This window comes from Colias philodice, chromosome 3 (assembly GCF_061535455.1).
Source record: "Colias philodice isolate Cphi_HAF_F1 chromosome 3, ilColPhil1 Martin Lab GWU primary, whole genome shotgun sequence".
NCBI lineage: Eukaryota > Metazoa > Arthropoda > Insecta > Lepidoptera > Pieridae > Colias > Colias philodice.
The window spans coordinates 11556268-11574966 of record NC_143088.1 but is presented as its reverse complement, the minus strand read 5'-3'; the positions used below and the strand labels follow the sequence as shown (position 1 = coordinate 11574966).

The 18699-nt window shown below is 36.9% G+C and overlaps 1 protein-coding gene and 1 long non-coding RNA gene across 2 annotated transcripts in view; both read left to right on the top strand.

Annotated features, from left to right (window-relative positions):
• LOC149490057 (diacylglycerol kinase eta) overlaps nucleotides 1–14699 on the top strand; it is a 161720-nt gene extending 147021 nt beyond the window's left edge. Inside the window, exons 7-22 of the mRNA XM_089715045.1 lie at nucleotides 780–985; nucleotides 1612–1808; nucleotides 2240–2385; nucleotides 2592–2703; nucleotides 3083–3267; nucleotides 5058–5145; nucleotides 5504–5611; nucleotides 5953–6158; nucleotides 6373–7788; nucleotides 7949–8365; nucleotides 8576–8750; nucleotides 9347–9576; nucleotides 9947–10067; nucleotides 10440–10598; nucleotides 12105–12224; nucleotides 13418–14699. Coding sequence (XP_089571171.1) covers nucleotides 780–985; nucleotides 1612–1808; nucleotides 2240–2385; nucleotides 2592–2703; nucleotides 3083–3267; nucleotides 5058–5145; nucleotides 5504–5611; nucleotides 5953–6158; nucleotides 6373–7788; nucleotides 7949–8365; nucleotides 8576–8750; nucleotides 9347–9576; nucleotides 9947–10067; nucleotides 10440–10598; nucleotides 12105–12224; nucleotides 13418–13693 — 4162 coding nt within the window. The 3' untranslated portion in view covers nucleotides 13694–14699. The remainder of the gene's footprint in view (nucleotides 1–779; nucleotides 986–1611; nucleotides 1809–2239; nucleotides 2386–2591; nucleotides 2704–3082; nucleotides 3268–5057; nucleotides 5146–5503; nucleotides 5612–5952; nucleotides 6159–6372; nucleotides 7789–7948; nucleotides 8366–8575; nucleotides 8751–9346; nucleotides 9577–9946; nucleotides 10068–10439; nucleotides 10599–12104; nucleotides 12225–13417) is intronic.
• The window catches only part of LOC149490056 (uncharacterized), a 171811-nt gene extending 153287 nt beyond the window's left edge, over nucleotides 1–18524 (top strand). The window contains exon 3 of the long non-coding RNA XR_016318389.1: nucleotides 18509–18524. This is a non-coding gene — a long non-coding RNA (uncharacterized LOC149490056). The remainder of the gene's footprint in view (nucleotides 1–18508) is intronic.
• The last annotated feature ends 175 nt before the right edge of the window (nucleotides 18525–18699 follow it).

Here is an 18699-nt window from a genome sequence, read left to right as displayed (position 1 = left end):
TTAACTTTCATTTATCATGAAAGAGTTTTACACGAACAAACATTAATATTTAATAGACAGACATATGGAAGGTATATAAGGTATACCTTTAATTAATTTAGGATCCCAGCTACCCCATTGTGCCCATCTGATTTAATTTCATATCAACACACCACAATGAAGTAAGGGGTCCTTAGAGATGGAAATCTAATATTTGATGACTCTATTTGACGTTTAATTGAATTTCATGTATACCACTTAAGGAATAATAATTACTTTCCCTTAATCGAAATGATCTGTACATAATGAATTTGCCTCGATTCTACTTCTACATACCTATCTGTTTTAGTGTTACCTCCATTATTCCGTATAGTATGTACTGATGTACATATATCGAGTTTGTATAATTTATGTCAATGTATTGTTACTCAATAAATGATTTTTATTATTATTTTATTATTTTATATACGTGTGAGTGTAAATGGATAGTGTGGATGAGATTTCGGCTTCTTTGAATGGCTTGTGATTAGACCGGTTTAAACAGATATTTATCTAGATGCATGACGAGCGGCACGTGTGTCGTGCGATTTCTGATTGTTTTTTTGGCGGTCACTCTTACATATACAAAGCTCAGCTTACAACTTGCGGACTGTTGCTACTTTCCTAATAAGACGAACAAATCAGTGTAACTGTACACACACACACAGTGTAGCACCTATTACTAAACATCTTCCCACGAATGACGCATATTGTCAATTCCTAGCATATTTTATTGTTGATTTTATTCATATATTTTTCAGACTACAAGACCTCCGCTGCATATGGTGCCGCAAGTGCGTGCACGCGAACTGCCGGCCGTGCTGGCGCGCTGCCTGCTCGCTGGGCCCGGCGCGCGCGTCCGTCGTGCCGCCGACGCGTCTGCACTCGGTCGGACCGGACGACGGCTGGCTGCCGGACCGGCCGGCGAACGCGTCGCCGCTCATTGTGTTCGTTAACTCGAGATCGGGTCAGTGTTGTGCGAAGAATAGACGTTAGATACCTAGTTTAGTGGGTTCGAAAAGTTATGAGTGAGATACTGCAGAAGCTTCGACGTATGGTTAAAATATGAACTTTTAAAGGCTAAGAGTATACTAACTCTTTTATAAGGGTAAAATTGTACCTCAGTGTTCAAATACAAATTGTAACAACTCTATCTGCTCGGATCAATCTCAAAATATAACAATAAATATTATTAAAATAGGGCAAGTTATTGCTATTTTTATTTCCTTTTATGTAAATTTATTTGTACGTATACCAATTTTACTAGTTAAAAAATGAAAACTCCACTTAAAATTAGCGTGGCTGCTTTATTAAAGAATGTCACATTCCATTTTCTATCAAGTTTATCTATCTTAGTTTGTTCATCATTTTATTTTAATTATTTTCAATCACATCTATACTAATATTATAAAGAGGAAAGGTTTGTATGTATGGTTTTCACGCATAAACTACTGGACCGATTTTGATGAAATTTGGCACAGATAATCTTTAGACCCGGTGAAAGAACATAGGCTACCTTTTATTGCGAAATATGTACCACGGGCGAAGCCGGGGTGGATCGCTAGTCTATAATGAAGCCACTATGTCTTCCAGGCGACAACCAAGGTATCAAGTTCCTGCGCCGCTTCAGGCAGCTGCTCAACCCGGCGCAGGTCTTCGAGCTGAGCGGTGCGGGCCCTCGCCTGGGGCTCCGGCTGTTCCGGCACTTCGCCCCGCTGCGGGTGCTCGTGTGCAGCGGGGACGGTTCCGTCGGATGGGTGCTGCAGGAGATCGACAAACTGGACATGCATGTATGTGAAAATGATGTGTATATTGTTCTTTCTGTAAGGAATGATTTGACGAAAGTTTTTAAACTTGTCATGAACATTTTAAAGTGTTTAGATTGTATGGCAGTTCACTTTTACGAAAATTTCTCATTTATAAAGCAAAGCTATAAAACTGAAATTCACTTTCATGAATTTATAATTAAATTGTCTGATATGTACTTAAAAAGAATTCTCCATCATAATATGTGTTCACTATAAATCAATTTTAAATATTGAATCAACGGTCTGGAAAAATCATCTTACTAGAATTACTAGATGATATTATGATCTCTCTACCTCCTCTCGATTCCATCGCATTAAAATTACATTAAGAAATATTTTCTTTCCGAAATTATATTTATTTACCTTAATCACGAATCACGATACATTTCCAATTATTGACGTTGCCCATACAGCGGCAAGTACAAACGGCCGTGCTACCGCTGGGCACGGGCAACGATCTAGCCCGCGTGCTCGGGTGGGGCGCGTCTTGCGATGATGCCGCCAACCTGCAAATGCTGCTTGAGCGGTACGAGCGAGCTTCCACTAAGATGCTAGACAGGTTGGTTGACTTCATTAGTCGGGGTGGTTGAATTGGTAATAGTGATTAAAATGGACTTGCTAACTCAATTGAGCGTACTGAATCAATTGTTAAATAATAGAAGTTTAAGATCACTCAAAATTTTTCAGGAATGACAAATGTATAATTTAATAAGTGTAAATCTTTTTTTAAATTTTTATTTTATTAACTAAAAAAAATGTATGCAGATGGTCGATAATGTCGTTCGAGCGTGCCGTGACGGCGCCGCCGCCACCGCCCGTGCCGCCCGATCTGCTCGACGACACGCCGCTGCTGCGCAACCTGCAGGAGATCGTTCAGGTAAAGTACTGACTAGTAGAATTATATCAACTGTGGTACTGACCAGTTATTTATATGTGTATATATTATGTTAATCATAGAATTCACTTGATTGTATTACTATACAATTGTCACAAATACCGTTTCTATTGGGAGAAATTAGAGCACGAGAATGGACGTAGGAATACCTTCATTATTTAAATAAAAATAATCTAAGTTTTATTTTTGAAAACGCCCCGAATCGAAATCCTCTAAAAGATTTGTATTTTTATAAATTTATTTTATCTCTGCAATCAATACCGTCCATCCCAAGAACTGATATGTTCTTACGTATGTCCTCTCAGACTTTGCATACTAACCAATAAATGTTACACCCTGTATAATCATATAATTACTCCAGGCGAGCGAGTCGGGCGAGACGTGTCGCGTAGCCCGCGCGTCGCTCCGCGCGGGGTGCGCGCGTCTCGCGACGGTGGGGGAGCGCGCGGGGGGCGGGGCAGCGCGCGCCGCGCACCGCCTGCGCCGCGCGCTGTCGCTGCTGCTGCACGCGCGCGCTCACATCGCGCACGACCACGCGCAGTGCGAGTGAGTTTTTGTTGTTATGTTGTAGTGGGGTTGTTGTAAGAGCCGTTTAATATAGTACAGTACTCCAAAATTAATAATGCACATGCAAATCTTCGCTAATTGTCGTATTTCCGAAAACACTCGAATCATTGATTCGTAAGAGCCCTAAAAAATGCACTTGCATTTTACACCTTGTTTAAAGGAAATAGAAGTCAATTCACGGTCATACACAATCAAAAACAAATCGGGCGGTAGGTGACGGTAGCCTGTCAGTCAAAGAACTGAAAAATCCGTCAGTCGTCTTTAAATATTGGTGGTGACTGCACGTGTTCTCTCTGTGTGGAATAATATAGAGCTGCTATTACATACCCTTCTTGGGTTTGTTTTTAAAGGTGAATTGAACTAATCAATGAAATGATTTACACAGGTGATGGCAGTAGGGAAAGTGAAAATGAAGAAGAGATGTATCTAAAATGTCAGGAAAAAGATAATCCCTGATTTTGATTGTTTTTATTTTTATTTTTTTTTGTAAATGTCATAATATTGAAGAATGATCAGTGCTGTAAATACTTTTGAACTGAGATTTTAATGATTAGATTTATATGGTTTAAATCTAAACCTGTGTTTGAAAACCATATTTTATATAATATAAATTTTGTGTTATTTTAACCTTCTTTTCTTCCATCATTACACAGCTTCAGTAAGACACTTTAAAAGTACCTACTATAAAATTTTCCAAGTAAATCATTAATCAATCCAACAAAGATATATTCGCAATCGTGGGGTTATCCTCGCTATTTACTTACAAGAAATTATCGAAACAAAATCGTTACTTACAAATCAATATTAATCTCTTTTAGCACAAAACACATAATTTTAATAAACTATGCATGAAGAAAATGCATTTAACCACTCTATATAGATATCGTCTTCGGACGCTCCGGGAATATGACAGTTGCCGAACAGTGATGAAGATTTCTATGCGCATTATTACTTTTGGATTATGGTTAGGGAGCCAGGTGCAAATTTGGTTAACTATTTCCTCTCAAGAGATAATTCGTCAGACGCATGAGAGTATAGTATTATAAAGCCTCGTGAACGTCAGCTGGCGCTCGGTTGGGGGGGTGAGCGGTTGTAGCCTCCCACGCACATAGGAAAAAAAATACATTCATTCATTCATTTCCTCTCAGCTAAAAATTTGTCAAATTGTAGCTAACCCAATATCTCAACGAAAAAAAATAGTCAGCTGGTTACAACATGGTGTATTATACGTCAGCTGGTGTCTCGAACATGAAAGTTAAATTTAAAGAAAAATTTATTTTCCGTTATTTCCTCTCAAACAAAAATTTACCTGATGATAGCTTATATGTAACTGTGGATAAATATATATGTCAGCTGGCTGTATCTTGGTGGAAAAACCGTCAGCTGATACGGGAGGCTACAACCGCTCTTCCCCCGAACCGAGCTCCAGCTGACGTTCACGAGGCTTCATAATACCATACTTTGATGCATTTTACTAATTACCGCTTGAGAGGAACTTGGTCATAAAATCTGCTGCTGGCTCCCGGACCATTACTGTAATAGTGTAAATAATAGGGCAGTGTACGGGATGACTCATCTAATCAGTCGTTTGATGATTTTTTTTTTTGGTCAATTATATTATGTGTTGTGCATTATAGCCGTCAAATAAATACTTACTGTTTGACTTTCTTTTTTATATATGTTGGCATTTAATTTCAAATCAATAACAAGCATTATTTAGGTACCACAATATTATAGCAAATGAATAAATTGTAACGTATTTTATAAAGGTCATGGGAAGCTTTAGACACAACGAGCGAGAGCGAACCAGAGGCTCCACCCGCTGCTGAAAAGGGCATCATTGAAAAGACTGAAAAGGTGAATTATTTAAATTTAATATTTCTTTGTAAATATTTCTTTTTGAAACGTTAATCAAGCGTTTATCCATCTAAGTGCTTTTAATCTGTGCTAACCTGTAACTCTATCCTAAATAAAATTAGAGTAATCTTTGAAAATATTTGCATTTTTTCGTGACATTGTACAAACTACACATTATAAAGTAAATTGACATGTACTTCGTTAACATATTGAAAAAAAATATTATATCCACAATATACAATACCCGTCATCATCGTTGTCGTCACCACCATTTAACTAAACTATACACAAAACAAACCGTCAATAAACCGTCGACAACATAAAGTGCTAACATATCATATCACGGTGTATCAACCAGGAGCAGTTGAACTGGGCGGCGCGCGGGTGCGCGCTCGCGGGCCGCGCGGACAGCGTGCGGCGCGCGCTTCGCTCGCTCGTGCGGACGCTTGCGATGCTTTATCCGCAGGTGGGTGGATGTAGGTGTAGTTGTAAATATGAAGACAGAGAATGGAAAAATGTACACGTAGAGGGACACGTAGAGCGTAGACACAGACCACTGTGACTGTATCTACGCTCTCGAACACATATAGAACGGCGGGCTAAGTAGGGTGAAAAAAAATATTTTTTCACATTAATGAAAATAATTTGAAAAGGAATCCCACATAAGTTTAGCGCTTTTGTTTCTCTTTCATCAGAATGCATTGATTGCAAGTCTATCTAATTAATAACGTAACTGCAAATACATTATAAAGCACTACATTATAACCAAGTACATAACTTTAACATAAAAAACTTATTCTTCACCAGGATTCAAACGCAGAGCAAACATGCAAAGAGGTGGAGGATTCAGCGGATCAGAGCTCGGGGGGTGCGGGGGGTGCAGCGAGCGGGGGCGGTGCGGGGGGCGCGGGGGGAGAGGAGATGTCGGCGCTGCCAGTGCCGCGCGCTTTCGCAGACAGTCGCCGCTCGTCCGCCGCCAGCGCTATATCGGCGGCTTCCATGCAGCCGGAAAAGTTAGTGTAAAAATAAAAGCAGTATCAAAAATTTCGTTCCTTGTTAAGTTCTGGGCTAAAAAATAGTTTTGGTTTACATGGGGAAAACAAGTAATTCATACCGTTATTTAAATTTAAATCACTTTAACATGCATTAAAAATAGTCCTGTGCTTAGCTTTGCTCTATTATGCCAACTATAGGTAAAACCATTAACGATTTAATGTTATTTTTCAGCATTCCAGATGTAGATGAAGACATAGCTAAGTTAATTAGTACTAATCCAGAACCAGCTTATAACTTGGAGGTGGAGAAACGGGACCGCAGCAAAACGAGTCCCGCGTCACTCCAAGATCGCCTTTCGCTTTCAAACTTATCTTCCTGTGATACTAGCTCTTGCAGAAACCTACTTAGGCCGGATGGAGATCGCGGAAGCACAACATATAATAGCAGTAGTCTTACAATACCTAACCTAGTCGTGTCAGACGATAGTGATAAGAGATCGTTAATACAGGGAGAAACTTATGAATCGGACCAATTGACTATTATAGACATCGACAAACCGTATACGGATGAAGTTCACTTTCACGAATTGAGCGAGAGAGCGGCGCCAAATAGTGGCGACTGTACGCCTGAGAGGAAGCTTTCTAGTGTAGACTTGGAGATGGATGCGACCAGCTCTGAAGGGTCCAACATTAGCGATGACTTTAGTTTAATATCAGAAATTATCGACAGTAAACCAGAAGATATAGAAGAGGGTGGGATCGGACATATCGATTCGCCAGAAGTATCAGAAACGACGTATATGAATTCAGAAACTTTACACGGAGAGTCAATCATGGATGATATCAGTTCAATGCTAGGACAAGATGTACTCATGGCTATGATGGGCAAGAATGGAGAAAATGAAACATATACAGATGATACTACCTTATTCACATCGGACACAGTATCAGACATACCTATGGATAGTCGGAATCCGAGCATCGAGAAAACTTGTGAATCGAAACATAGATACATATCGAAAATTAAAAAGCCAATAGATGCAGATGTAGAAAAATTTGGATTTGAGAATAAAGTGTTTTACCTCGAAAATGCGGCTAAGGCAGAAGAACAAGTAAAATATTGCAGCTTAGCACAATTCGAAGAGGGCAGTGACATAGCTAGGAAGTCTTTTCGGAAGCACATGAGGAAGAGCATAAAGAAACGCGTCGTAGATGAAAGTGGAGTAAAACACCTACTACCAAAGTCTACCACAGAAGAGGTTCTTAAACCTGAATCACCACAACCTCAAGATTCACCAAAACCCAAAAGTTTAGAAGTAAAAAATACTGAGAACAAAGGGATACCAGCATTTCCTCAAGTCAGTGTTGTAGTAGAACCTCCATCTCCGTCTCACAGTGAAGATAGAAAGAGTATAAGGAGTACAAGTCGAATGGCATCAGTATTGAGTGATATATTTGATCACGGAACAGACACTCTGAGCGTTCACTCGCCAGAACCAAGCATAATAAGCGCAAGGGAACGTCGTCAGTCCGATAACCCAAAGCTTCTAGGATCCGATTCGGAATATGGACAGTTTTTGAGTTGCTCGCCAGCTGCAACTAGACGTATATCTTGCGGGAGCCTCTTCAAACCTGGTGAACCAGATAAGTAAGTAATCTATAATTCTTTATTTACAAAAAAAATCATGTTATTATTTATTACTCTTTAATTTTATTCTAAATAAGAACAATCATTTTGGTTTTACTATGCTAACAAAACCATGTTTTTTTACCATTATTTGTTTATTAAAGTTTTATTTTTTTTAAAGCAGGCTATCATCATCCGTATCATCAATATGGGGGGAGAGCGGTACATTCAGCGGTTGCCCAACAACCAAGTCAGATTCGAGCGAACGGGCTAGAAAACTGCCGATTATAAACCCACTAGTCCAGTTACCAGCTTGGCCACATGTCACTCAAGGGTTTATAAGCCAATGTCTCCTGGCAAATGCTGATGCTCTATGCGCTGCTGTCAGTCCTTTGATGGATCCTGATGAAACGCTGCTAGAAGGCTTTTATGAAAGAGCAGTAATGAATAACTACTTTGGAATTGGTATCGATGCAAAGATCACGCTCGACTTTCATAATAAGAGAGAGGAACATCCGGAAAAGTGCAGGTCGCGGGCTAGAAACTATATGTGGTACGGTGTTTTGGGATCGAAGGAATGGGTGAATAGAACTTATAGGTAAGAAATTTTGTATTGTATTTTTGTTTGTTATTAAACGGTAAAATATGAATATAACCTTGAAAAAGCTACAAGAATCTTACCAAATCTGTTATATTTCTCAGTCTAAAGACCAGTCCAAAGACCATATTAAAAGAGTGTTTTAAATAATTAGTATTGCTTTGCTGTTAGAATTAACTCAAAATCAATTAAAAACACGATTCTTTTCAGACATTTGGGTCAGCGTGTTCAACTAGAGTGCGACGGCCAGCGCATACCACTCCCAGAGTTACAAGGCATCGTGGTGCTGAACATTCCCTCTTTCATGGGAGGAACTAATTTCTGGGGCGGCACGAGGGGCGATGACTTGTTCTTGGCGCCATCTTTTGATGATCGCGTGCTTGAAGTAAGTATTTTTATAATAAATTGATATTATTGATTTCAAAATTTAGATTTAAAAGCATCAAAACAGGCAGATTTTCTGCCAAAGAAATTGTTAGTAAGTTGGATCAAATTAGAGCGTATACGCACTATGCGGGTAGCCGTCCGGCTGACCGCAAGCACAATTATGTACGGAATATTCATTTCTATGCGCACTGCGCGGTCTGCGGTAGCCGCATCGCAGTGCGCATAGAAATAAATATTCCGTACATAATTGTGCTTGCGGTCAGCCGGACGGCTACCCGCAATGCGGCTACCCGCATAGTGCGTATACGCTCTTAGAATCAATGGCCTTCAAATAATACCATCCTTCTTTCAGCTTCTCAATAATGCTCTATAAACATCTTACTTATATTTTTTTTTCACGAAAAATAAAATGTGCAGAAATTTTTTGTGCATTTTAAACCATTTGTTACAATTAATTTATTTCTAAGATTGTAATTTTTTTTACAATATTGTATTATGTCTGCTGGGTGTGCTTAATCTTTTTTTAATCTTTTACAATATCGGTTATCCTCCCCTTTTAAGAAAGCTTCCATAACATTGCCACAACATCTCCAGGTGGTCGCAGTATTCGGTTCAGCACAAATGGCAGCTTCCCGTCTGATCAACCTGCAAAAGCACCGCATAGCGCAATGCCGCGCGGTGCAGATCAACATCCTCGGCGACGAGTGCGTGCCGGTGCAGGTGGACGGCGAGGCGTGGCTGCAGCCGCCCGGCTGTGTGCGGATTATACACAAGAATAGAGCGCAGATGCTGTGCCGCTCGAGGGCGTTGGAGACTAGCTTACGGTGAGTGATTCTCAATTAATGGCTTTGGCAGATTGACAGTACAACAACTCGGCGTCATAGGGCGGCGTCAGGTTAGCGATCTGACGCGTGTTAAGAAGCCTTCTATTTGACAAATTCAATTTAGTTTTTCTATTGATGACATTTAAATATCAGAATTCAGTTCTATCAGAAAAAAACATTCGTTTGTTTTTCTGCTCTCATTTAATCAATTAATGTAGTCGAAATTCAGAGTCCTATCATCTCGTGTTCATCATGACAAGTATATTATATTTCAAAGCAAGCAACCCTTGTGATTAATTTATGCCGCCATAAAAAAATCGTGAATACTCCTACTTAGTTTAGCTTATTTTCATTTATATGACGTGTGTAGCGCATGGGACGAGAAGCAACAACAGAAGGCGGCAGCGGTGGGTGTCGCGCGCGCGTTGCCGCCCGCCGAAGCGGCACAGCTGCTCACGCTGCTCGATGACGTCAACACCATTGTTAAACATGTACGTATTCGATGTTGGGTCACAGAATAGTAACTATGTTGGGTGGTGTTTTGTGGGCGGGGGGACGAATTTGTACTCTTTTACTTTTAATGTGACTATAAAAATAGTAACACGAAGTTTATTAGATAATCTTTTAGTATTTTCTTGTGTTGGATTTTACGCGAGTATTTAGAAATTTAAGACTTAAACGGATTTTAAAGCGTAGTCACCGGGAGACTGTTTCCAAGTGATCACGCTCGCTGCAAAGCTTGCGAAACGTCGGAATAATAATGTTATGAATAAATCACGTTTAAAATCCGTTAAAGTTTCTAGATAACCTTTTACCTAACTTTTAAAAGTTAATTACTAAATTCAATGGTATACATCATACAGGTGAAGCTAGCGTGCATATCGGATACCGGGTCGGGCGCGGGTCGTACGAGCGGTGCTCTTGCTACCGCACGGCGCGTCGCGGCGCAAGCGGACGCGCTGCAGGACGCTGACGGGCGCCTGCTGCCCGCGCCGGACCTGCGCCGCCTGCTCGCCGCGCTGGTGAGACACACACACACACACAATGCACGTGCCTGTCACGCATGCAAACATACACATAGTGACGCGCACATTTAGATAAGCATATTATCCATACTAATATTATAAATGCGAAAGTAACTCTGTCTGTCTGTCTGTTACTCAATCACGCCTAAACTACTGAACCAATTTTCATGAAATTTGGTATGGAGATATTTTGATACCCGAGAAAGGACATAGGATAGGTTTTATCCCGGAAATCCACGGGAACGGGTTTTTCTTTGAAAACGCGGGCGAAGCCGCGGGTGGAAAGCTAGTATGACAGAAGCACACATATGCAGATACATATATGTATGTATGTATGTATGGTTTTCACGCATAAACTACTGGACCGATTTTGATGAAATTTGGCACACATAATCTTTAGACCCTGAGAAAGAACATAGTCTACCTTTTATTGCGAAATATGTACTACGGGCTAAGCCGGGGCGGACCGCTAGTATTATATACAATACGCCCGCAACTCAGGACTACACATACAGAATGACAGAAGCACACAATAATGGCGCACGCACTCACACAGTTACGCAGAAACATATGCACTATGCAGATAGGTAAACTGGAATATACGCAGAATGGGAGACAGGATGTTCACTTATATAGAATATTCACATAAACAGATATAAAACAGCAGACATGTTATTATGTATTAATAAGGACTTAACACTTTACATCTGACGAACACGAATACGATTAATGATGCTACATTTTAATAATAAGATCTTTCAACGTATGTGTCTGCAATAAATTTCAATTTTTCATTACATGTTTTATCACAATTTTTCATTCATTCAGCATTACATGCATAGGGCACGCAAACACACAATTTCAGGTGCAATAAAAAAGTTGTATTTCTTTTTTCCAATCTCTTCCCCTATCCTATACCCATAACCCAACTGACAAGTAAAAATTCTTATAGTAGTGTCATTTTAATAGGCAACATTTGACAGTTCAACATAATTCAACAACGTAACCTAGTAACGACGACATAGAATAACATGATATTTCGTTTTGTTAAAACTACACATTTGCTTAACTTTTTTCAATTACGATTACATATTTATAATAATCATGACCGATACAAGTAATTTTAAGATTTCATTTTACTGATAAACCATTCTAAACATAATAAACAATTTCTGAATTAAAGAACTGACGTCGCTACAATTTTCTGTCAATAAACTTTTTTTCTTTTTAAATACCAGAGACGTTACTCTAAAAATCGAAATCTGACATCTAGAATCGAATACATTGATCACTTGTGAATAAAAATCATCATAAATTAATAAATGTGTTTCAAGTTCGATTGACAAATGTTTCAAGTCCGTATCGAATTCACTTTAATCGATTTTTTTAAGCAGGTTAACCATCTTTGAAGATAAAATTGATAGACGTCAAATGTTGCCTATTAAATTGGCTCGACTATAACGATTCGTAACTATAACAACACTCATCTCATACACTATTCAGATCGAGAGCTGCCACGAGCTGCTGGAGAGCGGCGCGGTGGGCAGCGCGGCGGGCGGGCTGCGCGCGCAGCTCGCGCGCTGCACCACGAAAGATGGCCTGGCTTTTATCAATACGGAGGAGGTATGTTTGGTATTTTGCAGCTAATTATTATGGGAAAGGGAACTTTAAAGCTTAGCGTTAGTCCCGTGCTTAGGCAGGATTTAAGGAATGGTTTACAGGCTTTAACTTTAAGATTTTTTTGGAAGTGAAAACTTCTTTAGCAGCGTTGTGTATAAAATCTTAAACTCGCGTCAGGACACGTGACCTGATCGAATAAGCGTAAGACGTAATATCAAACATGCTCAACGTTAATAATCAAGTTTTCACTTCTGCCGGCACTCCCGGAATGCAACCCGTCTTTTTTTTTGCTAAGTAATGGGGATCTTTGGTAGGATGTCATTCTTGAGAATAGAAATATGTTTGAAATGTTTTTGTCCAGTCTTGGTTTCCACCATAATAGATTTAACCAGCATAATGTGTGTAGATCTGTGTTATTATTGTGTGCTAGTTGAAATACCAGTTTTGTCTTACACTTTTGTAATTTTAAATAGGAACTGTTCATTAATATAATACTCTATACGAAATATTACATCAATTCTCAAATAGTTTACAAAATTTTGATACTATTCTCGAATCAGCATTCAGTATTGCTTTACGTAAATAGTGTATTAAATAGCTACATAATAAATTGGACACAAATAAATACTAATTTGGACAATAAATTATTTCCTTGTCACACACGAACATCCCCCACCCAGTCTCCAGAAATCATTCCGACACGGAAACTGTCTTTAGACGGTAGGATAGTTCTTACACTTTGAACACATTAAAAGCTACCCTCACTTATCGACTTTTTCGTTATTGTACTGCATGCAAAATAATATTTTGATTTCATCATACCAGAATCTGTCTTTGTGCTAAACTCTATATTATTTTTGCAGTTTGCATACACTTCAAAGCATATAATTTGTATGGTACTTATTTTCAGTTTTTGGCTCTCCCAACAAATAAAAGAACACGCCTAAAACAACTTGTATATTAACCACATTTCAAGGAAATAATAATTTTGATTATTTTTGATACGAAGTTATTTTAATTTGAGTTATTTTTTATACGTTTAAGTTTTTTCATTCTTACAGTCCCTTAGCTGTAATTATACCATAAACACATATCAATATACACACAAAATTCCCCAACACGTCCAACTATAGCGTAGCGTGACCCCGATACACGCCGGCCTGTGACCCCGCCATAACCTCACTTTCATCACCTAGGCACCGAAGAAAGGCTCCCGCTGGCTGCGGAGCCGGCGAAGCGTGTCCGAAGGCGGCGCAGCGTCGGCGCAGGCGCAGGTGCGCTCGTGGGGCACCGGGGAGGTGCAAACGTGGCTAGAGACAATAGAGCTAGGTGAATACGCGGACGCGTTCGCGAAACACGACATCACCGGCCGGGAACTGTTGTCTCTGGCCAGGCGGGATCTACGCGATTTGGGCGTCACTAAAGTCGGACATGTAAAGAGGATCCTGCAAGCCGTGAAGGATCTCCAGTGACGACGCCGTGGCCGTTCAGAGGAGAACGGCCACAGGTGAATTGATGATGTACTAGCAACGGATGGTGGTCGAAATTCGATCACGTTGTAACTGTCACCTGCAATCCGTTTCACGTATCGCGATGAAAATATCACATACATGATAGAAATCTCCATTGGATGATATTTAACAGCTATATACAGTCAATAACGTTTAAAATCATCTTAGAAAACAGTATCATCGCGATGCGTGAATAGAACAATCTTAAATACGTACGAGAAAACCCACTGCGCATTAATATATAGATATACTTTTTGAAATGTCATTTTTTATTCTTCAATCCTACAACGTTGTGATTTAACTCTTAGATTATCGATTTTTAAGCTCAAAGTATTTTATTTCAAGATATTTCGTAGGTTAGGTGACTCTTGACTTGCCACTCGTATCCCGATTAGGCGTTATGTAATGACCAAATTATACCGTTCATATTGTTAATCTCTCTAATTGTAAGTGTCAGTTGAACATTCCTATTCGTTAGTCGATTGGTAATTGTATACCTAAGTTTGGAACTCGTCGCGCTTTACTTCAAATGGTTTGCCTTTCTTACAAACATCGAAAATTTTATCCTAAATAGACCTCAGCACTCAACGAATACTCTTCGCTTACGAATTTTTCAATTGCTAGAGCTAGGACTCTATTATTTTTAAGATCAATAATATCTTTGTATCTTGATGTTGTAACAAATTAAAAATGTAACGTACAAATCCGGAGAATCAATCAGATAAAGCAGTTCGAATGAATTTTTCTCGAAAAAAGGGAACAGAAGGGCGAATTTATTAAAGAATTAATCAGAATGCTTATATTTGCTAACTATATATAATATCTACTTTACCCCTTTACTCATACAACAATGTCATAATATATACGTCATATTTACAGCTAGAAATAACCGTGTGTTCACAATTTTTGAGTAATTACTGATCGTTATTTTTAAATTTCTTTTGAGAGAAAAACATGCGATTTCAATGCATTAGGCCCTTCGCTCATGGAGCTACTCAAAAATGACTGAACTAATCAGTAATTACGATTACAAACCAGTTACAAATTGTATCTCGCATACAACGCTACTCAAGTTATAAGGTTTCAGTCACTTGTCAATGTTTGCTCGTTCATTTTTATCATAAAAAACAAAGAAACTCGGGAAACCAGTAGCGTGGAGACCGACACGACGCGTCGCGCGTGATTTGTTGCTAACGCGTTACTCACCAGTTAGTAACTAGTCGCGTCGTGTGCGAATCTCCATAGAACATGTATGGGCTGTGACGCTCAGGCAACTCGTTAGTAATTTGAGTTTGTGACTAGTTCTTTTTGAGTAGCTCCATGAGCGAACGGCCTTACACTTACTATTAATAATATGTAATTGTTCAAGGGAATAAATGTGATAAATTTACTTTTAAAATCTTGATGTTCAGTGTTCATAAACGTTGTTACCCCTCGTTTTCACCAAAGTATAATACATGTATTTTACAAATTTGATGCAATGTTTTCGTTTCTCATAGACATGTGTAAAACATGTTGTATACAAAATTTGATACATGTAGGATAACTTATATGAAACTTGTTGGTTGAAAACTTCTAGTTGCCTGATCTAAGTTGCCTACATGTTTATGATCTCTTGTTTTTGTTGTAGCAATACTTGTAGAATTCGAGACAAATTCAGTCGTACCTAACTTTTATAATTTCTAAAAAAAAAACTTGTGATATGTATGTATGTTGAAAACTTTATCCAACAAACATGGATAAAGTTTAAAACTTGTTTGTTACTAGTATTATACAGAAATTGCAATAAAATAAACAATACTTATCTAAACCACGACTGTGTTTTGTAGGTGAGAACGCTATCAATGGATCAGACAAGTTCTACCATGTCACAGACTTCAGTGTAAACGCAAATGTGTTTTATACTTGTATAAATACTTGTTGGCTACAAAGTATGAACGAAAGAATGTTTGAGACAGTCTCAATACATGTGTAAAATAAATAATTATGTTTTGAAAAGTATTCTACAAGTTTTGTATCAAACTAGTATTTAACTTGTTTCTTGGTGAAAACGAGGGGTTAGACACATATTATATTGTGTTACACATTATTTTAGCACAAGATAAGTTCTTATATCTTGTGCTAAAATAATGTGTTGTCTAGTATTATTTTGTACCTTAATATTTTCAAATAATATCTAAGTTTATTTATGACTTTTTCGAATATCTGTAATTACTCAAAAATAAAGCATCAACAGTTCATACAGGTGACTTTTTAATGTTTCAAATAATAAGTATAGTATTTATTGTATATTTACAAATTAAAATACTTCTAAATGTTAACTGTGAAACCGATTTTCCAATGCATGCTTACGCAAATTAATAATTGTAATAGATATAATACAATAGCGTTAATTATTTTAATAATTAGGCTACAATAACTGTTTAATTGCAATCTCATTTCGTCAAATAGCAATAAATCTTTTTAAAGGTAATTTTTGACGAATTCTCTGCATGCGCAATAAAATAAATTTTAAAAATTTTAATTACTTAATTGAATGTTTAAATATAACAATAGTAGATTTAATAACAAATTCTTGTTTTTGATTTAATAATTTAAGAATAATTTAAACTCTACAATACGATCTTTGTGAAAAAATAACCTTGTATTTTTTACTCCGTTATTTTTACCCGGGCAAAGTAAAATTAATAATAAATTCAGTTTACTCCTATTAAAATAAAAAACCGGCCAAGTGCGACTTGGACTCGCAAACGAAAGGTTCCGTACTATGGGGACCCCCTGTATATTTGACTTTTATTAATTTTTAGTATTTGTTGTTATAGCGGCAGCGAAATTACATCATTTGTGAAAATTTCAGCTTTCTAGCTATCACGGTTTATGAGATACAGCCTGGACAGTCAGACAGACAGCAGACAATGAAGTCTCAGTACAGGTCCTGTTTTATCCTTTGGGTACGGAACCCTAAAAAAACACTAAACCATAGAACCAATCACATTTAGTTTATTATGAAATATTTTTATAGATAATATTATTTACTCACAATAGATAACATTATTTACTCACAAAGATCGTAATGTTGGGACAATCCAATATAGACAAAAGGAAACGTAGTTAAATATTAAAAGTAGTCATAGATATATAGACAGATATTCAAATTGTTTAGTAGTAGGATTCTATGCGCAATAGTAAGTTCAATTTTATTATTAGATAGTTTACTGTAGGTGTCTTATTCTTGATTCTAAATAAAAACAAGCAATCCCAACATCTTATGTCTACGTGACAATTATTAATATAATAAATAAATATAAACTCTCTTTTAACATAAAATGTGATCTCTCGTTTTTTAATATGTAGTTATAAGGTGATCGTGTTGGATCTAGCAGTTTCTGATTTTATCCCAATGAAAGACTATTTCAATCTTTTATTGTGTAATCTCTTACATCATTTATATACCTAAAAGCATCTTTTGTTCTTGTATTTTATATAATATAATCTGTTTAAATCCACCGCGATCGCCCCCTAAAGGATCTGCCTTATAGGTGTTTTTATAAATATACCTTTGAGGAGTTATTTCTACTTATACTCAAGACGAATGTACGAGAATCGTATGTCTATACTTATATTTATATAGCATTTATATTAGCCTTACAAACTTAACATAACCTAGTCCTTTACTCCGCCGCCAAACGCGGCAATGCCTTAGAACATTTAGTACTTACTTATATTCGAATGATGAATTACTATCTAATATTCTAGAAAAAACATAATCTTCGTGAATTGATAGGTAATAAATTAAATATATCGATCTTTTCAATATCCTTTTTGTGTGTGAATTGATTTTTTTAATTAAGAAATTTGTTTTGTCTATGGTGATAGAATGTGAAGAGACGTCGTGAATGTAAATTATTAATCGTTTTATTATAATGTTTAAGGTATATTACCTTTAAAATGTATTGTCATCGCATAATTTAAAATAAAATTGTTATATTACTTTAATTTATCTAAACATTTGAATAAATTCAATAACAAACTTTATGTATCCAAACAAGTCTATCCCATTTTTATTTCTCACTCTATAATTACTCAAATAGTTGAGGTGTAATTGAAACATTTTCAATAATTTTAAATATTGTATAAAATATTCATATCAATACGTTATTTAGGTAGGTGTTGTATTCTTTATCAGTGTCTTATTCAAATGTTTTTCATTTTATAAAATTGGGAAGTACCTAAAGGAAATATTTCACTGATCGAGCCAGCTATGTTAATGTTATATTGTATGACAAAAGATGACAAAGTTACACGCCTAAAAACGCCACGCATAAAAAGCCCGCTATTTTTTTGACAGACTGATATGCGTGAAACGTCATTTGAACAGAATATCTAATACTTATATGGAATACCATAGACAATGAAATATTTCCTTTTCTTTTCATTAAATCTATACACTGTATGTTAAATGTTAATGTATATTTAAATCTCATGTACTTTCACTAATGTAAAGACTGATTGTGGTAATTATTTATTTTTGTGCTATTAACGTGTGTTATATAATTTTATTAATCTATTTTTAATTAAGTGCACATGATTGTATTGTTTTGTTATTGTTTCACAATTTTGGTGTTAATTTGCTCAATATTATTTATAAATTTAAGTTTTAATGGTTTCTTTAGGTTAAGTGTTTATTGTAAATGTTCACTGCAAAAAAGGAAGCACTGTGTCGATCGCAATATTATTTTTATTTATTTCGTCGCATCCTTTAAAGTATTTCTTTAGGATTATTAAATATGTAATAATTATAAGTGTGGAGTAAAAATACGCTTCGATATTTAAGTCAATAATTAATAATTAAAATCAAATTGTTCAAGATTTTAACTTGTCTCATCATTTTGGTAAGTTTTTGTGAATAAACCGTAATGTTTATAGGTGTATTGTTTAATATTACCAGTCTGTCCATGTATTATAAA